Genomic DNA, 25,078 nt, shown 5'->3' with positions numbered 1-25,078 from the left:
TGTTTGTCGCTTATTTGTTGTTTATCACACACAAAGTAGTCTTACTTGATTTATGTGATGTGTTAACTTTCTGTGGATATGTTGTTTTTCCGCTTTGTGGCATAATAAGTACATTGTGTGGCCCGCGGGTCAAAATGTATACACTGGTATACACTGTAATGTTGTTTAAACCTCTCTGTAAAGACAATAGTATATATATATATATATATATATATATATATATATATATATATAGTATATATATATATATGGACTTTTTATTGCTCTCTGGTTCTACCACATCTTACTTATTGTGTGGAAATATGGGGTAATAACTATGAAAGCAATCTTCACTCGCTAAATATACTGCAAAAAAGGTCAGTAAGGATAATTCATAATGCCGCCTACAGAGAACATACTAACTCCTTATTTCTAAAATCACAAATACTTAAACTTGCTGATATAGTTCATCTTCAAACAGCAAAAATAATGCATAAGGCTAAAAATAACCAATTAGCTAAAAATGTCATCCAATACTTCTCTACAAAAGAGGAGAAATATGATCTCAGGGAAGAACTACATTTGAAACACTTATATGCTAGGACTACGTTAAAAAGCCATAGCATTTCAGTATGTGGAATCAAACTATGGAATGGATTGAGTAAGACCCTCAAACAATGCACAACGATGAGCCAATTCAAGAAACAATACAAGCAGTTGATGTTTGCTAAATACAAGGATGAAGAGTCTTGAACCAGTCATGATGTGCTATACATATCACTATATTGACACTTACTATGGTACACATAATTGTATTGTCATTGTATGGTCATATCACCTTGTACTTCGGTACGGGACAAAAAATACATTTAAAAGGAAGTGAACAAATGTTACTGCTTGTAAAAGTACCAGATGGAGGGGTAGGATTTAATAAGCTTTGCTTCTTCCTACTCCTTTTGGACATGTGGAACTGTGAACTGATTATGTGATGCATTCAATTGTAATCTGATGCATGTTCAAATGAAATAAAACCATAACCATAACCATATATATATTCTCTGTGCATCACACAAAGATCCTTTCTACCTGTTCGGGTCCACTGAGGAGTACCAGCTGTGCAGGAAGGCCAGTGGTCACTTTGATGATGACACGCTCCACAAACGTTGTGTAGGTGAAGCACAATTCTCTAGAACCCGGGTATCCAGACTGGAAGCGGACCCCAGTGACACAAACACATTGGCTGCTTTCCTGGAGCCGACACAAAGTAATGTCAATCATGATTAAATGTAATTATTGCATATAAGAGTAAAATAAAAAGTGAGCAAACCTTCCATGTGTAGACGAGGGCTGACTTGACCAGACCCTCACCTTCCACAGTGATGTCATTCTCACTGGTGGGGCTCAGTGCCTTGGTCATGTTGCCATATTCGTCCAATAGTACCATCTCTACAGGATAAAAAATGCAATGTATTCATTTGCAAGCATATCCACCATCGTAATATTCCATCCTCCTTTTGGGACTCACTGATACTTCCAAGGATAGTTTCCCCAAGCCTCACTGTGCTTTGTGGCATTTTCACTTTTAATTGTGCTGGTTCACCTGGACAAACACTATGTACAAAAATACAACATTTCATGAAACTAACAGATGGGAGGTGCTTCAAAGTCACAAATGAAGAAGTGACATACTCTATAGTAAAGGAAATAGACATGCTCTGGTCTTGCAAAGACACTTGATAGAATCGTCCCTCCTGAACCTGTGTGGGAACCTCTATGGCTGGCAGCTTGCCCCGCACCAGATCTTCAAGACAGACATCTGCTGTCCAATTCACCTAAAGAACATTTGTGAACAATAAACAGCTGAAGAAAGTTATTGATGTTGATGTTACACACCTTGATAGTGGAGGCGATTTCAGCCGTGGGAGATACTTCTCTTCCACCCTCGTCATACAACCTGTAGTACAGATGATCCAGGAGGCCACCAGCTGGCCATTCTATCTTGTCGTTGTTTCTAAAAATCAGGTTCCCGTTGTTTTGGCTCCAGACCTCTATCTGTGTCAGTCTTGTGCTAGGTATCACCACAATCTCCTTCACAACCTTCAATGTGTCCTTCTGGCCCTTGACAACACAAATGCGAAGAGCATGTGTCATTTCATTTCATTTTGCTGTACATAATGTATAAGCAAGTGAGACCAGACAGGAAGCAGAACTGAAGGTAGCAGAGATGAGGATGCTGAGGTTCTCATTGGGAGTGACCAGGATGGATAGGATCAGGAATGAGTACATCAGAAAGACATTACATGTTAGAGGCCTCGCAGATAAAGTCAGAGAGGCCAGACTGAGATGGTTCGGACATGTCCAGAGGAGAGATAGTGAATATTAGAGCTGCCAGGTAGGAGGCTTAGAGGAAGACCAAAGAGGAGGTTCATGGATGTAGTGAAGGAGGACATGAGGGTAGTTGGTGTGAGAGAAACAGATGCAGAAGACAGGGTTGGATGGAGGAGATTCGTTTGCTGTGGCGACCCCTCAAGGGAAAAGCCAAAAGATAAAAAAGAAGACTTTATAAGCAAAGCGATTTTCTACCAACCGGAATCTGAAATGTAACTTTCAGATGTTGAGACTCTCCCCGAGTTAGTTTGAGCTTGATGGTTTCTGTCACTATCTGTCCAGCTCCAGTGCTGCTGCAGTCAATCACGGCTGTTGGAAGAGACTCCACCTGGAAACCCAAACCCATCCATCACACATCTATGAATAGTTCTGCACTAAAGTCTCCTGCGCGCTAACCGTGCAGCCGTGTATGTGTTGTATGAACAAATAAACAACTCACACACATGTTAAAGATGATTAAAGGAGTATTTCCAGCAAGTCTGTCTATAGTGTCCCAAATGTAACAGAATCACAATTTACCTATTCATCCATTATGAGTACATCTACAGATATTAGGTATTAAAACAATGTATGGTTATCGATCTGTGACATATTTTTGACAATAATTGTTGGCATACAAAAAGCGAGGATCCACTGTACTAACTGTATAAACAGAAGCTACCTGGCAGTGAACAACTTGGTTGGGGTGAGCGGTGACGTTTCCGGTCACATCACAAACTTCAACGCTAAACCTGATGGGGCTTCCATTCTCAATCGTGATGACCTCATCTTCCGGCATCACACGGAGAAAATGTGGTTCGCCTGAAACACACAAAAAATTATTTTATATTGTGAGTCAAAACAAAACCACATCCCTAAATGTGCAGTATGAGATCCTATTCTTGATGTTCCCATCCTCCCACATAAAATGAAAGTCTCAATAGGGGGTGAAAAAGCATAAATACCAGGAAGAAGATTCAACTTTAAAGTCTGTGAGTCTTCTTTGAGGCCCGGTAGGGTCACTTTCAGTTCAAATGTCTGCAGAAATAATCACACACTGATAAGCATGAGATATGATAATAATGAATACAAGTGAAGAAAGTATATCCAAATGAGATATTAACCTTATATTGGTGGTGATTCTGAATTTTCCCGAATGCTTTGACACCTCTGATGATGAAAGGGGGGCCACTGTAGTCCAGAAAGTCGTACGTCAGTTCCAGATCCCTATGTGTAAATGGAGATACACTCTGCAGTCAATATATCATTTAAATCTGTATGCATTTCATTCCCGTAGTGGAACCCAATTTTGCGTGCCAGTGAGTGAATTGGTGGTAAACAGGTGTGAAGAATGTGTAAACTGTGGCATGCATAATTTCTGTGAACTCCGTGTAACAAACCCGTGTCTTGATCAACATGTACACAGCTGCAAATAGTGTACTGTATATACAGTGAAGAAAATAAGTATTTGAACACCCTGCTATTTTGCTATTTCTCCCACTTAGAAATCATGGAGGGGTCTGAAATTTTCATCGTAGGTGCATGTCCACTGTGAGAGAGATAAACTAAAAAGAAAAATCCAGAAATCACAATGCATGATTTTTTAACAATTTATTTGTGTGATACAGCTGCAAATAAGTATTTGAACACCTGTGTATCATCTAGAATTCTGACCCTGAAAGACCTGTTAGTCTGCCCATTAGAAGTCCACCTGCACTCCATGTATCATCCTGAATCAGATGCACCTGTTTGAGGTCGTTAGCTGCATAAAGACACCTGTCCACCCCATACAATCAGTAAGACTTTAACTTGTAACATGGCGAAGACCAAAGAGCTGTCCAAAGACACCAGAGACAAAATTGTACACCTCCACAAGGCTGGAAAGGGCTACGGAGCAATTACCAAGCAGCTTGGTGAAAAAAGGTCCACTGTTGGAGCTATCATTAGAAAATGGAAGAAGCTAAACATGACGGTCAATCTCAATCGGAGTGGAGCCCCATGCAAGATATCACCTCGTGGGGTCTCAATGATTCTAAGAAAGGTGAGGAATCAGCCCAGAACTACACGACAGGACTTGGTCAATGACCTGAAAAGAGCTGGGACCACCGTTTCCAAGGTTACTGTAGGTAATACACAAAGACGTCATGATGTGAAATCATGCATGGCACGAAAGGTTCCCCTGCTTAAACCAGCACATGTCAAGGCCCGTCTTAAGTTTGCATATGACCATTTGGATGATACAGAGGAGTCATGGGAGAAAGTTTTATGGTCAGATGAGACCAAAATAGAACTTTTTGGTCATAATTCCAATAAGCGTGTTTGGAGGAAGAAGAATGAAGAGTACAATCCGAAGAACACCATCCCTACTGTGAAGCATGGGGGTGGTAGCATCATGCTTTGGGGGTGTTTTTCTGCACATGGGACAGGACGAGTGCACTGCATTAAAGAGAGGATGACTGGGGCCGTGTATTGTGAGATTTTGGGGAACAACCTCCTTCCCTCTGTCAGAGCATTGAAGATGGGTCGTGGCTGGGTCTTCCAACACGACAACGACCCGAAGCACACAGCCAGGAAAACCAAGGAGTGGCTCCGTAAGAAGCATATCAAGGTTCTAGCATGGCCCAGCCAGTCTCCAGACCTGAACCCAATCGAAAATCTTTGGAGGGAGCTCAAACTCCGTGTTTCTCAGCGACAGCCCAGAAACCTGACTGATCTAGAGAAGATCTGTGTGGAGGAGTGGGCCAAGATCCCTCCTGCAGTGTGTGCAAACCTGGTGAAAAACTACAGGAAACGTTTGACCTCTGTAATAGCAAACAAAGGCTACTGTACCAAATATTAACATTCATTTTCTCAGGTGTTCAAATACTTATTAGCAGCTGTATCACACAAATAAATTGTTAAAAAAATCATGCATTGTGATTTCTGGATTTTTCTTTTTAGTTTATCTCTCTCACAGTGGACATGCACCTACGATGAAAATTTCAGACCCCTCCATGATTTCTAAGTGGGAGAAATAGCAAAATAGCAGGGTGTTCAAATACTTATTTTCTTCACTGTAACTTATATAAGATTTTGCACTTTTGTGCTTTTGAATTCTGCTTTTTTCCCTTTGTGAGTCTAATAAAGGCCTATGTTTATCTTTGTCATGAAAGCAATGTCTTCTAGTCAACAATTCCCTCTCCCACACTGTCAGTGCCTCTCTTTTTTTCGAGTTTATTGCTTCCTTTGTGCTTTTTGCGCATAAAATCTGCAAGTTCATATAGACTTACCTTTCTTTTTTGCATGGATTTCTTCTCTGGAATTCAACATCTTGTAGGTCCCTTGTAAATAGAGCGGGACAAAATGGGACCAAATAATGCTGTGAGTGTTTCATGGATGCAGGAAGTGGTTGTGACAATGCATACACATGCGTGTTGCGCATGCTATTGTTGTGTACTAGATGTAAACAGTAAGGTGTAAGTAAGTTGTGTGAAAGCACGGTCTTTTTTTGGCTAATGTGCACCATAAATTGTGTTGGCACATTAAGTTGTGCCATAAATAAATGAATAAATAAATGACACGCATTGAAATTGTGGGACAATGCAGAGGCAACATGTGTGCAAAAGAGTAAACAAACACCAAGTCTCACCTGCATTCAAGGGCAGGCTCGAGATTGGGCAGCGGCACAGTTGGATTATTGTAGGCATCATTGAACTGCAGAGAGATGTCAAACGGCTCTCCAACATGAACGGTGGAGTCGCCAACATCCACAACTCTGAAACTTTCAGCTTCTCCCTCTAAGAAGAGTACAAGACACAACAATAAGTATTTTTTGGAGAAGTTGTCTTATATGCTTTGTGTTTGTGTCTTACCTCTGATACGGAACTTGAGTGTGAAACTTGGAAGCATTTGGCCTCCAAAGGTGCTGGAGTTATTTTCACTTAAGATGGTGTTTAGAAACAGTGTGTACTCCCCCAGTTTCACGAGATTGTCTGAGGAGAACATGAACAAATTTCTCAAAATAATAAGTGATGAAGATGATAGTACTGACTGTCCGGACTGGTCCTTGTACAGGGATTAGAGCAGGGGTCTCAAACTCACGGCCCGCGGGCCAAATGCGGCCCGTAGGATGCTAGTTTGAGGCCCCCACCTAGTTTGATATGGATGCCATATGGTTTCATGAAGCCAGAAATGACAACTTAAAGCTGTGTGCACACCGCACACAATTGACGCGATTTTGCCCTGGCAATACGCAAGCGAACGAGCCCGCCTGTTTTGCTTTTTCTCTCATCATCCATGACTGAGATCAAAACCCTGAAAAAGTGTTTTTTTTTAAAAAAAAAAACCTGACGTGGCCCAGCCTCTCCCAGACCCTAGCTCCAGTGGCCCCCAAATAAATTGACTTTGAGATCCCTGGATTAGAGCAAAACAATTATTATGTCAGCGCACTGGAGGGAAGACGATTTTCATATTCCGCTTTCCACTCCCCAATGGGTGCTGGGTTTCAGTAACAAGTGTTGTTTGTAATGGGTTTTTTGTATAGACTTCCTCAAGCGTAACCAGATACTGCCGTCCTTCAACTTGACCATGTGCTCAAGATAAAAAAATGTGTGGGAGTGCTGTCCTTGACTAGACTATGGGTACACATGTTCAACAATGTGATATATTATGACTTCCTTCTGTGAGTAGTATGTAGTATGCACACTCCTCTGGTCAGATGGGAAAGTATTTTCCTCTAACAATACCTACTTATTGCATTGAACCAGAATCCCCACTGCTGAGCATACTGGCAAACACATGACGCCATCTCTTCCTCTCCTTTAGGATCTGTGTGGAAGTTTTAACAGTTGTTAGAATACTGCATTCCATTTTGTCAGTGAACAATCAACCGGCTTGAGTAATTATTGTGAAAGATGAAACATTCATTCATTTTCTACCACTTTTCCTCACGAGGGTCACGGGGGTGCTGGAGCCTATCCCAGCTGTCTTCAGGCGAGAGGCGGGGTACACCCTGGATTTGTCGCCAGCCAATCACAGGGCCCATATAGACAAACAATCATTCACACTCACATTCATACCTATGGACAATTTGGAGTCGCCAATTAACCTAGCATGTTTTTGGAATGTGGGAGGAAACCGGAGTACCCAGAGAAAACTCACCCATGCACGGGGAGAACATGCAAACTCCACACAGAGATGGCCGAGGGTGGATTTGAACCCTGGTCTCCTAGCTGTGAAGTCTGCACTAGTACCACTCGACCGCCGTGCCGCCCGAAGATGAAACAATATTTCATTATTTTAACATCACACTTACCATGGAAAATCAGTCTGAGCATGACACTGAGTCTTTTCCCTGATCTCTGTCGCATTGACGGCATCCTGGATAAAGATTCTTCTCTTTGGTTGACAATTTGCACTTTGAGTGGACCTGAAAATCAAAAGCTTGTTTAGAGTTTTATAGATGTTTATGAACGCACACATTCAGGATCCTTTACCTAATTGAGTCCCAGCTGGGAACACAGAGTTTTGTGACCAGGGCTTGCATTTTTCCCATTCCACTTTCAGCTTGTTTGGAACCCTAGAACATGGAACAGACACGTTAGAGACTGTGAAGATTTGAGTGATTTTTGGTAAAATGTCAATTACGGAGGAGACCGGGGTTCAATTCCACCCTCGGCCATCTCTGTGTGGAGTTTGCATGTTCTCCCCTTGGATGCCTGGGTTTTCTCCAGGTACTCCGGTTTCCTCCCACATTCCAAAAACATGCTAGGTTAATTGGAGAGTCCAAATTGTCCATAGGTATGAATGTGAGTGTGAATGGTTGTTTGTCTATATGTGCCCTGTGATTGGCTGGCGACCAGTCCAGGATGTACCCCGCCGCTCGCCCAAAGACAGCTGGGATAGGCTCCAGCACCACCGTGACCCTCGTGAGGAAACGCGGTAGAAAATGAATGAATGAATGTCAATTACAAACCTGGCGAGGTCATTGTTGATGTTCATCTGGATGGCTTCGTCTGTGGCAGTCCTGTCGATTTTGGATATGGGTATGATCTTGTTTTGGTCGTACAGCTCTTTGGGTTCCTAGGAGCAATATTTGCTTATTGATTAAATGGATAGCCTTTAATACATGTGTATTAACACACACACACACATACTTACCAATTGGATTTCTATGTGTCCTCCTGTGGCAAAGACGTCGCTGTCGTACGTTCCATACAGCAAAAACCGCACAACACTACCATGCATAATTGGCACCGTTCTTTGCGTCTTCACCTGCGTGAAGTCCATGATGCATAAGTGTGAATCTCAGTGCTTGTCCATGTAGATTCTCACCAGTTGACCCTTAGTGAAGGTTCTGTTGTCCCATTGGATAGCGGTGAAGGTGGTCCAAGGATGCTGAAGCTTCTTGACGGCCACATCTGTCCGTGTGATGACATTTGTGTAGTTCAGGAACTTCACCTGCTTGTCAAATTTCTCATGGCAGTGGAGGAGCCACTGTGTGAATTCTTTCTGGATGTTTCTTCTCCGTGTCTGAGGGAGTCACAGAAGAGACTTACCGTCAGGTTCTACAGCTGACATTCTTAAAACTTGGTCTTTGCCACTTAATGTCAGGGCTCATTAATTGATTAGTCGTTATGTAGCCATTTATTCTCAATCTTGTGCAATTCCAATCTTCTGATGAGAGGCGCAGCAAAAAAATAAGCACCTGTCCGTTCACCGTGCACGTGAAGATGGTGTCCTTGCTCTTTAGTTTCACCTCCAGGTCTATAAAGGTGAGCTTGTTCATGGTCACCTGAAATTTGTCATTGGTGAAGAGCACACCTGAAAAGCGACTGTAGCACTCTGGAGGCACCTTGGAGCCTTTGGGAAAGGCACACCACTCAAACCTGCACCAACGGCAAAGAGAAAATGAGAAAATTGCTTCCATGGCACATGACAGGGATAATACTGCAATAATAGTAGTAGTACTCTGATATTGTGGTGTATGGGATGAGCCGCCCATTCCAGAAACATTCAAATATGGGTCTATTCCCTCTTGCTTGAGTTCGGGTTCCGGACTCATTGTAGTCATCTTCCTCGTCAAAAGGTGCTGAGGATGAGCAAAGAAGCAAAACATGTACGCTTATCGTCTTGGCAGAGTGAAGTATTACTTAGGCTGGATTTACACGGCATGCATCAAGTGACGCAATTCATTGAAGTAGCCTCAGATCTGGCTAAAAATCTGTTATGGAGTTAGTGTGTTGACCTCGCAATGTATCGGTTTTGTCCAATCTCATCCCGAATTTCAAAAACATTCATGTTATGTTAACTGGAGACTCTATAGTGTCCACCTATGGAAACGCTGTGGAAAATGGATGGATTGATTTTGTCTGTTACTACATGGCGTGGTGTGAAAGAAATTAAAAGCTTTTTGTTATTTTATCACGAAACTAACGGTTGTACTAGGAACCCATTGCATCATGTGACTAAACCATTGTATTGTAAGACAAAGTTTTACAAGCAAAATTTACAAGCACCTAACCACTTCCCCTGTGAGAAAATGTGTTGCATCCAGATGGCCTTAAGGGCATGAACCTTGCAGGAAAAGTAAGATGTCAGACTTGGTATTCAGCATATTTGACAGGGAAGTGAAACAATACTTTAGACCAGAGGTTCCTAAAATTGAAGAACTTAGGGCCCACTTGAAAATCTAAAAATGGCCGCATCCCACCTTTGTTCTATATACATAGGCGAAATGCTGCGTTCTCAGAGCTTATAGAACTTATTATTCATTCATTCATTCATTTTCTACCACTTTTTCTCACGAGGGTTGCAGGGGGGGCTGGAGCCTATCCCAGCTGTCTTCGGGCGAGAGGCGGGGTACACCCTGGACTGGTCGCCAATCACAGGGCACATATAGACAAACAACCATTCACACTCACATTCATACCTATGGACAATTTGGAGTCACCAATTAACCTAGCATGTTTTTGGAATGTGGGAGCAAACCGGAGTACCCGGAGAAAACATACGCATGCACGGGGAGAACATGCAAACTTCACACAGAGATGGCCGAGGGTGGAATTGAACCCTGATCTCCTCGCTGTGAGGTCCGCGCGCTAACCACTCGTCCGCCGTGCCGCCCTAACTTAAATTAAATAACCCTAAATTATTATTATTATTATCATTATTATAATAAAGATTCAGGATTGAAATTAAAGCGGGGGGTAAAGGAAGGCCTAACTTTTAATCTGTGGTGTACACACAAGACAGAATTAATTCTCAACTTTTTTTTCTCAACTGGGTTCCATTTTTCCTGCCACTACATACTACGTGCTCCTCCGTTAATGACCCCCCAGCCAGAGAGCTACGTTCCAATCATAAACTATATAAAGGTTCCTATAATATTGAGACAGGACAATAACACTCAACAGGTTATTACTTGGGCCTATAAATATTTTTTTAAAGGGCTGCACGGCGGTCGAGTGGTTAGCGCGCAGACCTCATAGCTAGGAGACCCGAGTTCAACCCTACCCTCGGCCATCTCTGTGTTGAGTTTGCATGCATGGGTTTTCTCCGGGTACTCCAGTTTCCTCCCACATTCCACAAACATGCTAGGTTAATTGGCGACTCCAAATTGTCCATAGGTATGAATGTGAGTGTGAATGGTTGTTTGTCTATATGTGCCCTGTGATTGGCTGGCGACCAGTCCAGGGTGTACTCCGCCTCTCGCCCGAAGACAGCTGGGATAGGCTCCAGCAACACCCGCGACCCTTGTGAAGATAAGCTGTAGAAAATGAATGAATGAATCATAGCCCACCTGCAGTAGCAGCACAGCCCACCAGGGAGCCGCGGCCCACACTTTGGGAATTGCTGCGGTAGACTGTGCAATTCAGCTAACTTCAAGGAAATGAACTCACGATATGTTTTGCCCTTGCCTCATGATTTACTTGCTGCTTAATTCAATAAAAAGCGAACAAGAACAGCGAAGTTTCCACAGTTCAGAGGAGCGAGCACGGAATTGTGGGACAATCTTGGCTGGTGTGAGATTGTTCTCTTTGACTTGACAATATTAACTGACAACACTTGTCTTGGTTAAATTTGCGAGATTTCCCTGACATGTGGATACCCTGTGCACTGTAGGGGTCTTCCGGGTACGTCTCCCTGTCGTAGAGGAAGGGATGATAGCGAATGATTCCCTCCACCATGACACCGGACACCTCCGCTTGAAAGAAAAACTTGTCAGCAGCGGCGTTTATGTACAAGGCCTGCATGTCGTCATCCACTTCCTTGAGGTTCATCACGCGAGGACATCGTGTTAGTTTCTCCTGCAGAGAGATCTATAAGCGATATATGGGTGTGAGTCAATTCTAACAAAGCCCAGCATCTGAGATGCAAGCATCTCACCTGTATTTCAATTTGAGGGTGATGACCTGAAGGTTTCATGTTTCCGATATCTCCATGGATATAATAGTGGTATGTGTGACTGAGACATTGACAAAACATTCCTTAATTTGAAATGTTGGCCTCTGGATGACACGGTTTAGGATGCTGAACTTACGCAAGTTGCCTTGTCCATCCTTCAAAGTCTTCTTTCAGGGAAGTAATATGCTGTGGACGGATGCCTGTGATGACTACGGCTGTGAAGCTTTCTTTTTCAGATTCTTCAGCAATCATGCCATGAAGGAAGCGCTCCTCACTTTTATATATGTGTGAAGAGTCACAAGGCTGCAGGAACAGAAGAAGCCATTTTCAAGTGTCAGAGCATTTTGTTTTTTTTTTTACAGAAATGACAGCATTTACCTTCCTGTTTCTGATAACATCGCTGTAAATTTCTTCTTGGTTCTTCTCTTTCTGAACAAACTGCTCTTCAGACAGGACCAGCTCATGAACATCTGGAGATCCTACTGCTTTGGTGATCATCTACACAAGTAAAGCACATGACTTGACTGAGAACCAATGCTCTACAACATAATCTACAACATAATTTTGCCCCTATTTTGGAGAGGGTTGAGGCGTGAATAGGAATAGGAGAGGTTTCGGCTCTCATGTGAGGTACAGGCGCTCAGATGGTATCTGAGTCCCTTCATTTCCAGGAGTACAAAATGTTCACTATTCTCATTTATTGACCTACACTGCATTCTAAATGTAGCTTACACATAGCAAGCATCACAACTTCCACTTCCTGCGTGATAATACCTACATTGCCTTCGTCCTGCAATACCACAGAAGCCTGAATTACACAAAATACAATGTTTTGCAAAGACCCACGACTACGGATGTCCTTTTTTTTTTTTTTTTTCAAAAAACTGATATGCCGATATTGCGGAAGCCTCACAGCGAGGAGAGTTCAATTCGGTTGTATCACCCAATATAGTAGACTTAATAAGTGCAAATATAAGCCATTTGGCCATTTGTATGCTTGGACATGCTTCATTTAGGTATAAAAATATGTAAAAGTCAAATATTAACTATCATGAACAATGCAGGACACACAGCTAGGAGACCCGAGTTCGATTCCACCCTTGGCCATGTCTGTGTGGAGTTTGCATGTTCTCCCCGTGCATGCGTGGGTTTTCTCCGGGTACTCCGGTTTCCTCCCACATTCCAAAAACATGCTAGGTTAATTAGCCACTCCAAATTGTCCATAGGTAAGAAAGTGAGTGTGAATGGTTGTTTGTCTATATGTGCCCTGTGATTGGCTGGCCACCAGTCCAGGGTGTAGCCCACCTCTCGCCCGAAGACAGCTGGGATAGGCTCCAGCACCCCCTTGTGAGGATAAGCGGTAGAAAATGAATGAATGAATGAATGGATGAATGAATGATATCTTGCTGATATTGTTCAACTCTCAATTTCTGATACGGATATGTGTAACATGACATAACTCCAGTGGTGGAATGAACACATATGTGTTGTATACAACAAAATCTGATACTAATATTAACATTTTATACTGATATCGGGCATCGGGCTCTGCGACCCACCAGTTGAGAATCACTGGTTTAATGCACTGCAATTCTAGGAGGTCTTACCCTCACGGTGTCTCCAATGAAGAAAACAGCTTGTTTTCCTCCGACTCCAAAGTAGGATATGTCACTGTTGAGACTAAAAGCAGTGGGCTCCGGTGGAACATAACCTTCACGCTTGCTGCTGTAGATGAGAACACAGGACCACATATTAGTGGCTAATTTCAGACTTTCAAATGTCTTTTCCTCAATATTTACCTAAATTTTGAGAGCCTGAATACGGCCCAGTTGTTGAGCTGCTTGACGGTCATCCCACAGCCGTTATCCATGACAACAACCGAAGGCTTCCCGTGAGTTTCATCAAGCAGCTGGAGGGAAAAAGGAATATAAAACGCATTACAGACACAAAGCAAAGGAGCAAAATATGGCTGGGTGGAAAGAAACAGGACAAACCATTCTTATCTCAATCGTTCGGACACTTGTGTTTTTAGCTGTGGCTGAGATGGAGTTGTCCAGCAACTCGGCCAGTGCGTAGGCTAGAAGACAAACATTTGGAGGTTTAATGTGTTTGGACCAATAGCGGAAGGTCTTCATCATAAGAACGCTCACGTAAGGACTTCTGGCCCTCGCTGTCATAGTACTCATATGCCCCACTCTTGGTTACTGTATCGTAATGAGGCTGAAAGTTGATGCGTTCCTCTGTTGGCAATGGAAGTTCTTGGTTGGTATGATCTAATAAGAGGAGGGTACCTCCATCTCGAAGTTGATCTTTGAGAAAAACACAGGAAATGCTCAACTATCATCTGCTCGAACGCAATATGGTACTAACTCAGAGCATGTTTTTCCTTACCAAATTTGTCAGAATTCAGATTATTTCGATCCGTGTCAGTCAGCACACACGACTCAGGCGAGGTGATTGAAAATTTCTGAAAAACAAACAAACACAGGAACATGATATGTCAACAGGTAGGCTAACCAAAACCCAATCAGGGGCCAAAACAGCAGACAATTTGTCTGGCATTGTGCTTTTTGGAAACAGTAGAGTGTATTTAAAAACATCATAACATCCGCCCATAACTTCTGTCTCAAACTGGACAGGGCCACCCTCATTCCGTCCCCGCTCACAGTAGAAAGAGAGACAAAAACAGCAGCAACAACAATTCCCATAACAACAACAGTGACAAACAGATCCATGCATTTATCACATCCAGAATCGACTACTGCAACAGTATTCTTTACGGTACAACATCCAAAACCCTCAACATATTACAATATATTCAGAACTCAGCTGCTCGCCTCCTCACCTCCACCCGCTCCTGTGAACACATTACCCTGTCCTTAAAAACCTCCACTGGCTTCCCGTCCCCCAAAGTATCCATTTCAAAGTCCTTCTCATCACCTACAAAGCTCTCTACAATTTGACCCCTCATACTTCACAGATCTCCTCCATCCACACAAACCCCTTGGCTCCTCGGACTCCAACCTCCTGGCACTCCCCTGTAAGACCAAGCTCAGAACCTGGGGAGACAGAGCCTTCTCCACCGCTGCCCCCACCCTCTGGAACTCTTTGCCCCATTCACTCCGTGCTTGCCCCGACCTTCCCTCCTTCAAAAAACAACTCAAAACCCACCTGTTTAAATACGTTTTTAATGTCTAACTTTTATGACTGCTGCGTCCCGCCCCACTTTTAGCCTTGTTTTAGATCTAAATGAATGTTTGGATATTGTATTTTAATGCATCTTTTACTCTATTTTTATTTCTTTTTCTCTGCTGTAAAGCGTCTTTGAGTACTCTGAAAAGCGCTATACAAATAAAATGTATTATTATTATTATTATTTGTTCACTTCACATTGGTTTGATTCAGGAAGTGTCATAATTTGGGACTGCATGAGTGCTGCCTACACTGGGGAGATTCAATTCACTAAAGTATGAATGCTGTTTTATGTAATATTTTCAGGTTTGCAGGAGATAAGCACACTGAGAGATGACTCAAGAACACTCACACACGCACTGGCTTGATAGAATATTGTGTCAGTTTATTCCTCACATAGCACAGTGACAAACATACAATCACACTTTAGGCACAAGTGATAATCTCTTATCTCACAGGACTGGAGAGCCATCAGTCCGGGCAGAGTAGCTTCAACCAGGCTGGGCGTTCAATCGCAACCCGCAGGAGACTCTACCCTAACTGCCGGACGACTTCTCCCCCTTTTATTCCTTCACAAGACCTGAGTGCAAGCGAGGAGGGTCAGTCCCCGAAAACAGTCATGCCTGCGGGTGAGTCGTCCATCCCATCCCGACAACATGTTTTTTGAAACAGAAAAACATTCCCATACAACATGTTCCCAAAACAAGAAAGCGCTCCCAAGGCTTATCTCCAGATGTTTCTCACAAAAACAAGTCTTCTTTTATTATATTGTATGAGAAGACATTCCCAAGGACTGAGAGGCGCCTCTCAAAATACAAGTTCATTCATTCATTCATTTTCTACCGCTTATCCACACGAGGGTCGCAGGGGTGTTGGAGCCTATCCCAGCTGTCTTCGGGCGAGAGGCGGGGTACACCCTGGACTGGTCGCCAGCCAATCACAGGAAATACAAGTTATATAAGTGTTTTCTGTAGACTTCCACATATCACGGGTCATATCAGAACATTCATTCATTCATTCATTTTCTACCGCTTATCCTCATAAGGGTCGCGCGGGGGGTTCCTGGGGCCTATCCCAGCTGTCTTCGGGCGAGAGGCGGGGTACACCCTGGACTGGTCGCCAGCCAATCACAGGAAATATAAGTTATATAAGTGTTTTCTGTAGACTTCCACATATCACGGGTCATATCAGAACAACTAAATATATTTTCCCATCATTCCACCCATTAGTCTGATATGACCTTAATACTTGAAATTATGCCACATATCACAGGTCATATCAGAACAACTAAATATATTTTCCCATCACATTGGTTCCTTCATATTGGTTTGATTCAGGAAGTGTCATGGTCTAGGGCTGCATGAGTGCTGCCTGCACAGGAGAGATCCAATTAACTAAAGAAGTATGAATGCCAACATGTATTGTGACATACTGAAGCTGACCATGAGGGCAGAATCCAAACAGAATCTAAAGCATCCTCAGGATGGAGAAGAACACGGTCTCTAGCATCCAGCACCTCCCGTTATGCCGTCATGGAGGAAAGAAAGTAAATTCCAGTGGCAACCCGCCAAGCGCAAATAAACTCCAAGTCCAAGACAGTTAATGCAGTGTTGGAAACCTAAACGGTATCCACACACCATATTGACATTTTGGACCCAATTCGGACATTCCATTTGGAGTTTATTAACTTTTGTGACCAGCGGTTTTGACATATGTGGTGGGCTATTGTACACCGTTATCCAAGCCGTGCACGGAATACTACAGAATGTATCAAAGTGTCGTTAGTTTTATCTTGTACCATTAAAAAATATAATAAAATATGTGTGTACTATGTGTATATTGAAGACTTTACATGGGTGTCCTTACCCTCCTGAACGCCAGTAGAAAGTGTTTGTAGTCCAAGCTGCGAGCGTCGATGACTGTGTGTTTATCCTGCGTCGTTCCTTGGCGACAGTCGTACACGTTAATCCTTTTATGGACCCCCTTTTCCTCCGGGAGACATTTATCGTGAGAGTTGGACATGTTCGGGTCGTAGTGTTACTTCCAATTGCTTCATTAAAGCAACAAGAACGGAGGGCGTGTCCCAATTTAGTATCCTGCGGGTACTTCCGGTTTAACGCGAAACGAAAGTAACCTCACTCACTCGACGAAGTTGGCCACAACTGTTTATAGATGCGGGGTCTGTATCCTTCACAGTGCCGACACATGTTGTTTTACTTGTTTGTGTTTTCCTTGTTTTTTTCATTGTGAATTCAGACCACCCTTCACTGGCCTACATGTCCCAACAACATGTGCGCGGTGCTGTCCATGCAGCTCTGAAAAATGTCAACACTATTATTGTGCAATCTTAAGTATTGATTTATTTGTACGTGTCGATTTATTTGTGTAAGCCTGTTGTGTAGATTTATTTGTGTAAGCCTCTTGTACAAATAAGGTTCGAATCTATGACTGTCAATAGTTTGCCTTTTATAACGGATATGCTTTAATTGCACGTGCCTACACATATGGAACAAAGTGAAGTAAGATTTGTTTGTGTACGTCATGTTTTATTTGGAAATTATGTGGCTAAACTTTGAATATTTAGCAGAATGTTTGTAGAATTTGGAGGAAATAGGAGTGACAAATAAAATGCTGTTTTTAGCGTTTTTATGTATATGAATACTGCTGAAAATGCTGCCTGTTCATCGATGAACCCCGGAAATCTACTGACTTAGTTGCAGGGGTTCAAAAATAGGGATGGTATTCTTAAAATTATTTTTGAATTATATTCTGGACAAGTGTTACAGTTACTGCATAGTCTAAAAGTATTATGCTGATGCCTACTTTCCGCTCGAGACACGCCTCCGTGGCATCTGCTCCCAAACTGCAGGGGGCAGTGTATCAAAAACACACATCTACCCACGTTACTAAACCAAAGCAGAAGAAGTTTGACATCTTTGAACAACTTGACTTAAACGCTGTTTCAGTGTTTATTTATGCTTAAGCTACCACGCTTGGAAAACGCGAGGAATAGGTAAAAAAAATAAAAGCTTGGAAAAATCTGAATGATAGATTTGTTAAAGCCAAGAAATGCACTACCCGGCAAATTGGAGACCCAGGAGGACACACAAACCTCGGTATCCTCATAGAACTGACCAGCCTTTATTGATCAAATGTAAATATTCTGTAAAACTAATAATTTTTATTTTAAAAATTGTTGTGGATGACTTGGACAGGGACGTCCCATCTCCACCACTGCAGGACGATGCATTGACGTCATCCATGACGTTGACGCAAGGACTTCAGGTGGAGGTGTCGTCATTCAGAATCAAAAAATGGCGGCAGCCGCGGCATCAAGTAGCAGCGTGTAGGAGGAGAACAAATCACCTCGCAAAAGGATGTCAAAAGTATGGGTGTACTTTAGTATTAAAGGTAACGATTCGGTGGTCTGTGACGTATACAAAATGGAAATGGCGTACCATAAAAGCACTTCCACAATGCGCGATCACCTTAAGAGGAAGCACCCTTTTGTGGATAAAGTAAGGTACGTTTTCAACTTTGTGTTTTATTCATGCAGATAAATTAGCAATTATTGCTATATTGGTCAAATTATGGGGAGATAATCGAATCAAATCGGATTTAAAAATAAATCCTTAGATTAATCATTCATTCATTTTCTGCCGCTTATCCTCACGAGGGTCGCGGGGGTGCTGAAGCCTATCCAAGAGAATAAAAGGGATGCTGCGAAATTCAAAATGTACACACTACTGTACCAAGAAGCCTATCCGGATGCAGAGCAGTACAAAACATAGAAAAAATTTTACTTGTTTTTTTACATTTGGTGTGTATTAAGAAGTCCTGTGTTGTCTTCAGCCACGTTGAACAGACCTTATGTAAGCACCTTCTCTTGCCAGTCCTCAAATCTGAAAGAGAACATGTACAATATGCACTTCCACACAGTCCATACCTGCCAGAATTCCTTTGAAATTTGTCTCTTCTTCAAGAAGTAGACGGGCAAGTGTGGCCATGTTAGAAGTCCAGTAAACAATGAACAAACCGCCTTGAGTAAAGTGGTCTGGTAGCCCACATACCAGTAATACTCCCCACAGAATTCCTCAAGGAACACAATCGAATGCCTTCTCCAAGCCTCTTATTTCTCTTAAAAAACCTTGAATAATAAAAAGTACAAAAAATAACTTTGCTTCTTTAATGTCACGTTTTTATTAGCGACACATTGAAAAAAATAGATATTTCGAGAATAAAGTAGTAAATTTTACAGCAATAAAAACGTAAATTCATGACGTTTTCCTTTAATTTCGTCTGTTTTGAGGTCCGGAAGGTAGTTATCGCTTTCCGTCATGACGTCACGGTAAACATAAGATCACGTGACACAACCAGGAAATGTGAAAACTGGTAGTGTCGAAACTCAATCGCTCACGTCCTTTTCAGCCTGCCGACCGTTCTTTGCACACGGAAGATGTCGGTGGTCGTGGAGGGAAAATATGGATGGTTTTTAGACGCATGCGCGCTCATCGATCGGGGCTATGAAAGGTGTCTGACAAGGAAAGCTAACCCGCAGTCCAACCTGAAAGGCTGTTTCAAAAGTCAATGTTTTAATGTTATGAAGAGCCATTGTGCTGTGAAAGCATGTGCTGATCCTGTGCAGGAACAAACCGACATAGAAAGGCCGGCAAAGGTAAATATCATCTTTATTGATAGGAATTTCGGCTCTTTTAAGCGTCCTGGTTTCAGAGAACTAAGTGCAAACATCTCAATAAGAAAAAGGTCTATGCTTATTGTTTGTATGATTTGTAAATTTCCAACACATCAGTGAATTTCACAACCAAACATTTTTGTACACCCAAATATAAAATGTGCAAAACTAAAACTAAACACATTTTGACTCTACGTCATTCACTTAAGCGAACCGATCTGTTCGTTGGATTCGTTTGCGAATGACCCATCACTCACCTGCTTCGACATTCTGAACATGCAAATGTATACGGAATTCAATCATTCGTTTTCTACCGCTTATCCTCAAGGGTCGCGGGGTTGCTGGAGCCTATCCCAGCTGTCTTCGGCTGAGAGGCGGGGTACACCCTGGACTGGGTGTATCAGCCAATCAGAGGGCACATATAGACAAACTACCATTCACACTCACTTTCTTACCAATGGACAATTTGGAGTCGCCAATTAACTTTGCATGATTTTGGAATGTGGGAGGAAACCGGAGTACCCGGAGAAAACCCCTGCATGCCTGGGGAAAACATGCACACTCCACACAGAGATGCGTGGGGAATCAAACCTGGGTCTCCTGGCTGTGTGGCCTGCACATTCCTGTACATGTAATGCAAATTTAAAAAAAAATAAATTCAGAAAATTTTTACATTTTTTTTCATGTTATCTTTTGACTTTGTAATATTGTAATTTTTACCAAATTTTCTGAAAACTACAACTTCTTGACTTTCAGAAGCGGAAACGAAAGCACAGTGAACTCAATCAGGGAGAGATAGACTCGCATGCTTTTCATGAGAAGGTATATTATGTACATTCCTGTTTCAAACTTATTATTGTCATATCTCCCATGCTGATAATAAGCTAACTTGGACAAACAAAAGCTGTAATGTGTGATCATTTAGGTCAGATGTGCCATTTTGGAGGGAACCAAATCCCTTGTGGAGTCTGCCAGACTTCTGGGGTATCTGCAAGGAGGGCCGGCGACATCAGAGAACCCTCTTCCTGGTCAAGAGTGCAACCTGGCTAGTCTTTGTGACATGGCCAAAGACTTGGTTGGAGTGGATGATGAGGACGGCGAGGACCAGCAAGACCACGCCCAGTTACTTCTTGACGAGGATGGCTGCACGTCACATCTGGATTTGTTCTCCAGGGTAACGGAGAACACGTCAAAATGGGCGGCGGTGGTCCCGCTAATGGGAGAAGAATACGTGATACCTCCACATGCGGCCTTCCTGCTCTCTGATTTCTCCCGAATGCAGCCGCTGCTCCGATGTGAGTGCTGGTGGTGTAATGGCAGTTTTATCATTTCTTTCTCCCCCACTGGAAGTTAATTCTGAAAAGGTCTCTGTATTCACACTCTCTGACCCCCCCCCCCCCCCCCCACCATAATTGGAACTTTAAAAAGTCTGTTTTTGCATGTCTACCCCTGAACCCCCACTGTTATTATAATGTAAAGGGTCTCTCCTTCTCCCATGGAGGTGTTGTGATCCTTAACAGATCCTTATGCAGAAGGGAGTCACTCAAAGCTCCAAAACCTTTTGTTTTAACAAAGGAAGGACAGCCCCCCCCAAAAAGACAGTTTGAAAGATCTTTTGACACATTCGGGTATGAATGTGGGGGCCACCCTCAGCTCAGGGTCTCCATTCTGACCGCTCGCATGCAGATTGACTTTTTCTTTGCAAAAATTTTTCATTCCAAATTTCCACTATTGTGGGAAATCACTGCTGTCGAATTAATTGATTTGTTTTCCACCCAGGTGGACGCAAGTTTGATGTCATTGTCATGGATCCGCCGTGGGAAAACAAGTCTGTGAAGAGGAGTCGCAGGTGACTTTCCTTCACACCTGTGCAACCTTCATGAGCTGTCGTAAAAAGTCAATCTTCTTCAATCTTTTTGAAGATATCGTAGTCTGCCTTCATCGCAGCTGAAAAGACTCCCACTCCCCGACTTGGCAAGCCCAAACTGTTTGGTGGTCACCTGGGTTACAAACCGAGCCAGGCACTTGCGATTCGTGCGAGATGAGCTGTACCCACACTGGGGAGTGGAGGTTGTGGCTGAATGGTTCTGGATTAAGGTACTATAGTTATTACTACATGGTGGTGGTGGGGGGGGGTGTAGCACTGACAATGTTTTTTATTCTATGTTGGTTCTTTTTCGTCCAGGTTACGACAGAAGGCCACTTTGTGTTCCCACTGGATTCACCACACAAGAAGCCTTATGAGGTGCTGGTCCTGGGCCGATATCGCTGCTCCCAGACGAGGTGGGGAAACTCGCTTTTATCTTCCTGTTTTGAGCACGCACTCTACGCCCGAGGTAACATGCGCATGTGTATTACAGGTGGTCCTTGGGTTAGGTACAAGTACAAGTCAGATCTTATCCCTTACCTTAAATCACTCAATACACAGAACACCTGAAGGACATCAAATACAGTAAAACAGTAGATCCAAGAATTAAATAAAGCTATAATAAAGTAACAACATATAAATAAAAAGCCAAAGCACTCACATCCTTTCCATCACAATAATAAGACCACTACACTGCTTGGTTGAGTTTGGTGACATTGTCTTCAGTTGACAGTTGGCAAGTTTCTGAAATAAAATTGTTAATTGACGACTAACTTGTCATTTTTACAGATGTTAAAATACCTTATTTTATCTTTCACGATGGTCGCGACAGTCCGGTGGTGAGAGGAGTGTGAAGTGTATTATTCCATTTTAACTAGTTCTCTGGTGAATGAAGTGTTTATGGGCCAAAATTAAGTTTTGACTTAATCAATGGGTGCATGTATGTAACCACACAGACACCTCAACAAAAACTACTCCATAAATTCTGTACAACAACTGTGCAATAACCGCGCAATAAACCTGTATACACAGCTCTAAAAAGTGTTTTGTGGGCCAAAATGTAATTTAGAATTAATTAATGGGGGCATGTACATAACCACAAAACGACAGACACCTCAACAAAAACTGCTCCATAAATTCTGTACAACAACTGTGCAATAACCATGCAATAAACCTGTGTACACATCTGTAAAAGGTGTTTTATGGGCCAAAATTAAATATGGAATTAATTAATGGGGGCATGTATGTAACCACAAAACAGACACACAACCTGTGTACACAGCTGTAAAAAGTGTTTCATGGGCCAAAATTAAGTTTTGAATGAATTAATGATGGCATGTACGTAACGACAAAAAGTGCTCCAAAAATTCAGCACAATAACTGTGCAATAAACTGTGCCATATCCGAGCAATAAAGATGTGTACACAGCTGTAAATAGTGTATATAAATTCCCACTCTCGTGGGACTATAAGCTATAGTTATATTGTTGTCAGGTAGTTGTCGCTAATTGTCAATCATGTGATTCTGGCCCAACGGCAATTTTTATGTGGTTTAATTGGTTATTGTGGGAAAAAGACAATGCTGTAACTATATGAAAATATGTGACGGATAAATAGAATGTGTTCAAACATCTGCTCGCTGTCATGTCAGCATCTCCTCTGAGTCGCTGGTTTCCCCCGTGGAGGATCATCGCCTGATTGTCAGCGTCCCGTCAGCTCTTCACTCCCATAAGCCCTCCTTGTCAGGTAAAGGTGTAGTTTCCAGACAGTAGCACTAGAGGGCGCTGCTGCAGCGTCATTGAACTGATCGTTGTGCCTGGTGGACATTGCCAATATGCAGATTTATATTAAAGTGTTTCACTGCAGGTGGACAGTTTTTTTTATTACTCCCATCGTATATTTGTGTACATTTCGTACTTGTACTTATTTTTATACTAATTATACTTATGATCTACAAAAGCCTCTCTGAAAAAGGAAGAGGTTTGACGTCATTTTGCCTCCTCTTTGGGGAACCTAATTTATTAAGCATGGTGAGTTTGCCTTTCGGCTATAAAGAATGTCTGCGTATTGATTCTGCAGTGGATTAGATCCTTTTTTATCGTCAATTCATCCCCTTCTTTTGAGTTAATAAACGTCAAATATAATCAAGTCAGTGACTTGATTAATAATTCATATAAGCGGACAGCCTCAGCTTGCACTTCAACTCCATTTAAGTATGCCGCTCTTTATTCTAGATCATGGTTAAAAAGTTGTGTGGCTCAAGGCTGTGTCTTTTTGCATGCTCTGTTTGAGTGCTGTCATAGAATCATTTGTACTGTTGGCACACTAGTGGGGGGGGCATCTCTCAACTTTCCCACATGCTCACCAGTGGGCAGACTTGACCCAACTCTCCTCCCCTCTCACATGGGGCTTCTTGTCACTGCCATTCTTGCTCGCCACGAGGGGAGGGAGGGGGCGTCTCTCTCTGTTCCAAGCACGACACATCCTCAGCAGATGGTCACCAAGCTGAAGGAATAAAAGTTCACTAGATTTATGACGGCTTCTCACACATTCATGGTTGATGATGCATTTTTCCTCCACAGAGGTGCTGAAGCCGTACATTGGAACGGAAGCCATTTGCTTAGAACTGTTTGCCCGAAGCCTCCAACCGGGTTGGACAAGCTGGGGCAACGAGGTGCTTCGATTTCAGCACACGAGTTATTTCACCTGGACGGCTGCCGATGAGCCCACTCAGTCCGCCAGTGAGGACTAAGAACATGCAGCACTTTTTAGGTTTTTAATAAAGATTCTAAACAACATTGTTGTTATTTATCATCCATTTGGGGTACATTTTTAAGCTCAATCACTATTGAATTAGATACATGTTGAATTAGCATTGCAAGGCTTGAGCGGTGAGGGTGAGGAGGGCTGGATGACGTATGCAGCACATCACCGCTGCAACTTTGACTAGGGGTCATTAGCACCCTACCTGAAAGTCGCTCACACCCTCATCAACCTCATACAAGCAGTATAAGGCCATGACGAGTCGCCATTAAAGCAACTTTCATTGATTTTACACTGAGAGGGTCATACACTCTTGGACGGAAAAAAAACATGGATATTTCAGACAATTATATTGGAACATGTGACGCTGTGAACCGTGTGGTTGGGGGAGGTGGCCTCGCCTGTCACAATAACTAAAAAGTATTTTTTTTCCATGATTTTCTACAACCTGTGTAATGTATTTAATGTACGTATTTAATGACAACAGTATTCTTGCTAATCAGACAAAGAAATATATAGAAATGTAGTCCAAGACCAGTTTCCCGATCTTAATCCTGTTGTTGATGTTTTCGTCTCATCGTTTCTAATGTTTCTATATGTAAAATATGGCTGCTTTGCAAAAACACCATCCATTGATAAAGCGTAATTGAACATATTTTCTAGGGATGTCCAATGATATGGCTGCATGGCGGTCCAGTGGTTAGTGCACAGACCTCACAGCTAGGAGACCTGTGTGGAGTTGGCATGTTCTCCCCGTGCATGCGTGGGTTTTCTCCGGGTACTCCGGTTTCCTCCCACATTCCAAAAACATGCTAGGTTAATTGGCGACTCCAA

At 42.6% G+C, this 25,078-nt stretch overlaps 2 protein-coding genes across 5 annotated transcripts in view; one reads left to right on the top strand and one right to left on the bottom strand.

Annotated features, from left to right (window-relative positions):
- smchd1 (structural maintenance of chromosomes flexible hinge domain containing 1) overlaps positions 1–17,175 on the bottom strand; it is a 29,510-nt gene extending 12,335 nt beyond the window's left edge. The window contains exons 1-30 of one of the 2 annotated variants that reach the window (XM_058059313.1): positions 16,789–17,175; positions 14,122–14,197; positions 13,881–14,039; positions 13,725–13,807; positions 13,530–13,639; positions 13,338–13,455; positions 12,109–12,228; positions 11,867–12,033; positions 11,713–11,791; positions 11,435–11,645; positions 9,295–9,415; positions 9,032–9,212; positions 8,659–8,856; positions 8,485–8,598; positions 8,300–8,406; positions 7,821–7,903; positions 7,640–7,753; positions 7,075–7,152; positions 6,198–6,317; positions 5,975–6,122; positions 5,616–5,666; positions 3,471–3,573; positions 3,312–3,384; positions 3,029–3,168; positions 2,567–2,695; positions 1,873–2,097; positions 1,669–1,811; positions 1,505–1,590; positions 1,307–1,425; positions 1,066–1,227 (exon numbers count right to left, since the gene is read on the bottom strand). In XM_058059313.1, the coding sequence (XP_057915296.1) occupies positions 1,066–1,227; positions 1,307–1,425; positions 1,505–1,590; positions 1,669–1,811; positions 1,873–2,097; positions 2,567–2,695; positions 3,029–3,168; positions 3,312–3,384; positions 3,471–3,573; positions 5,616–5,666; positions 5,975–6,122; positions 6,198–6,317; positions 7,075–7,152; positions 7,640–7,753; positions 7,821–7,903; positions 8,300–8,406; positions 8,485–8,598; positions 8,659–8,856; positions 9,032–9,212; positions 9,295–9,415; positions 11,435–11,645; positions 11,713–11,791; positions 11,867–12,033; positions 12,109–12,228; positions 13,338–13,455; positions 13,530–13,639; positions 13,725–13,807; positions 13,881–14,039; positions 14,122–14,197; positions 16,789–16,944 (3,774 nt within the window). In that variant the 5' untranslated portion in view covers positions 16,945–17,175. The remainder of the gene's footprint in view (positions 1–1,065; positions 1,228–1,306; positions 1,426–1,504; positions 1,591–1,668; positions 1,812–1,872; positions 2,098–2,566; positions 2,696–3,028; positions 3,169–3,311; positions 3,385–3,470; positions 3,574–5,615; positions 5,667–5,974; positions 6,123–6,197; positions 6,318–7,074; positions 7,153–7,639; positions 7,754–7,820; positions 7,904–8,299; positions 8,407–8,484; positions 8,599–8,658; positions 8,857–9,031; positions 9,213–9,294; positions 9,416–11,434; positions 11,646–11,712; positions 11,792–11,866; positions 12,034–12,108; positions 12,229–13,337; positions 13,456–13,529; positions 13,640–13,724; positions 13,808–13,880; positions 14,040–14,121; positions 14,198–16,788) is intronic. The other variant, XM_058059315.1, reaches the window with a different exon arrangement.
- A 2,118-nt stretch (positions 17,176–19,293) lies between these two features.
- Positions 19,294–24,281, top strand: mettl4 (methyltransferase 4, N6-adenosine). Of its 3 annotated transcripts, none has more exons than XM_058060208.1 (8): positions 19,294–19,597; positions 20,372–20,437; positions 20,541–20,910; positions 21,395–21,464; positions 21,538–21,712; positions 21,801–21,898; positions 23,136–23,227; positions 24,064–24,281. In XM_058060208.1, exons 1-8 carry the CDS (start codon positions 19,379–19,381, stop codon positions 24,231–24,233), a joined length of 1,260 nt encoding a protein of 419 aa, XP_057916191.1. In that variant the 5' UTR covers positions 19,294–19,378; the 3' UTR covers positions 24,234–24,281. The 3 variants fall into 3 exon arrangements, with proteins under 3 accessions (XP_057916191.1, XP_057916190.1, XP_057916192.1); XM_058060207.1 differs by having other exon boundaries at positions 19,295–19,597; positions 23,133–23,227; positions 24,064–24,280; XM_058060209.1 differs by lacking the exons at positions 23,136–23,227; positions 24,064–24,281 and adding an exon at positions 21,976–22,804 and having other exon boundaries at positions 19,296–19,597.
- Positions 24,282–25,078: the final 797 nt, after the last annotated feature.

The sequence above is a fragment of the Doryrhamphus excisus genome, chromosome 21, assembly GCF_030265055.1.
Source record: "Doryrhamphus excisus isolate RoL2022-K1 chromosome 21, RoL_Dexc_1.0, whole genome shotgun sequence".
Lineage (NCBI taxonomy): Eukaryota > Metazoa > Chordata > Actinopteri > Syngnathiformes > Syngnathidae > Doryrhamphus > Doryrhamphus excisus.
The sequence above is the reverse complement of the archived record's forward strand: the minus strand, read 5'-3'. Positions and strand labels throughout refer to the sequence as shown.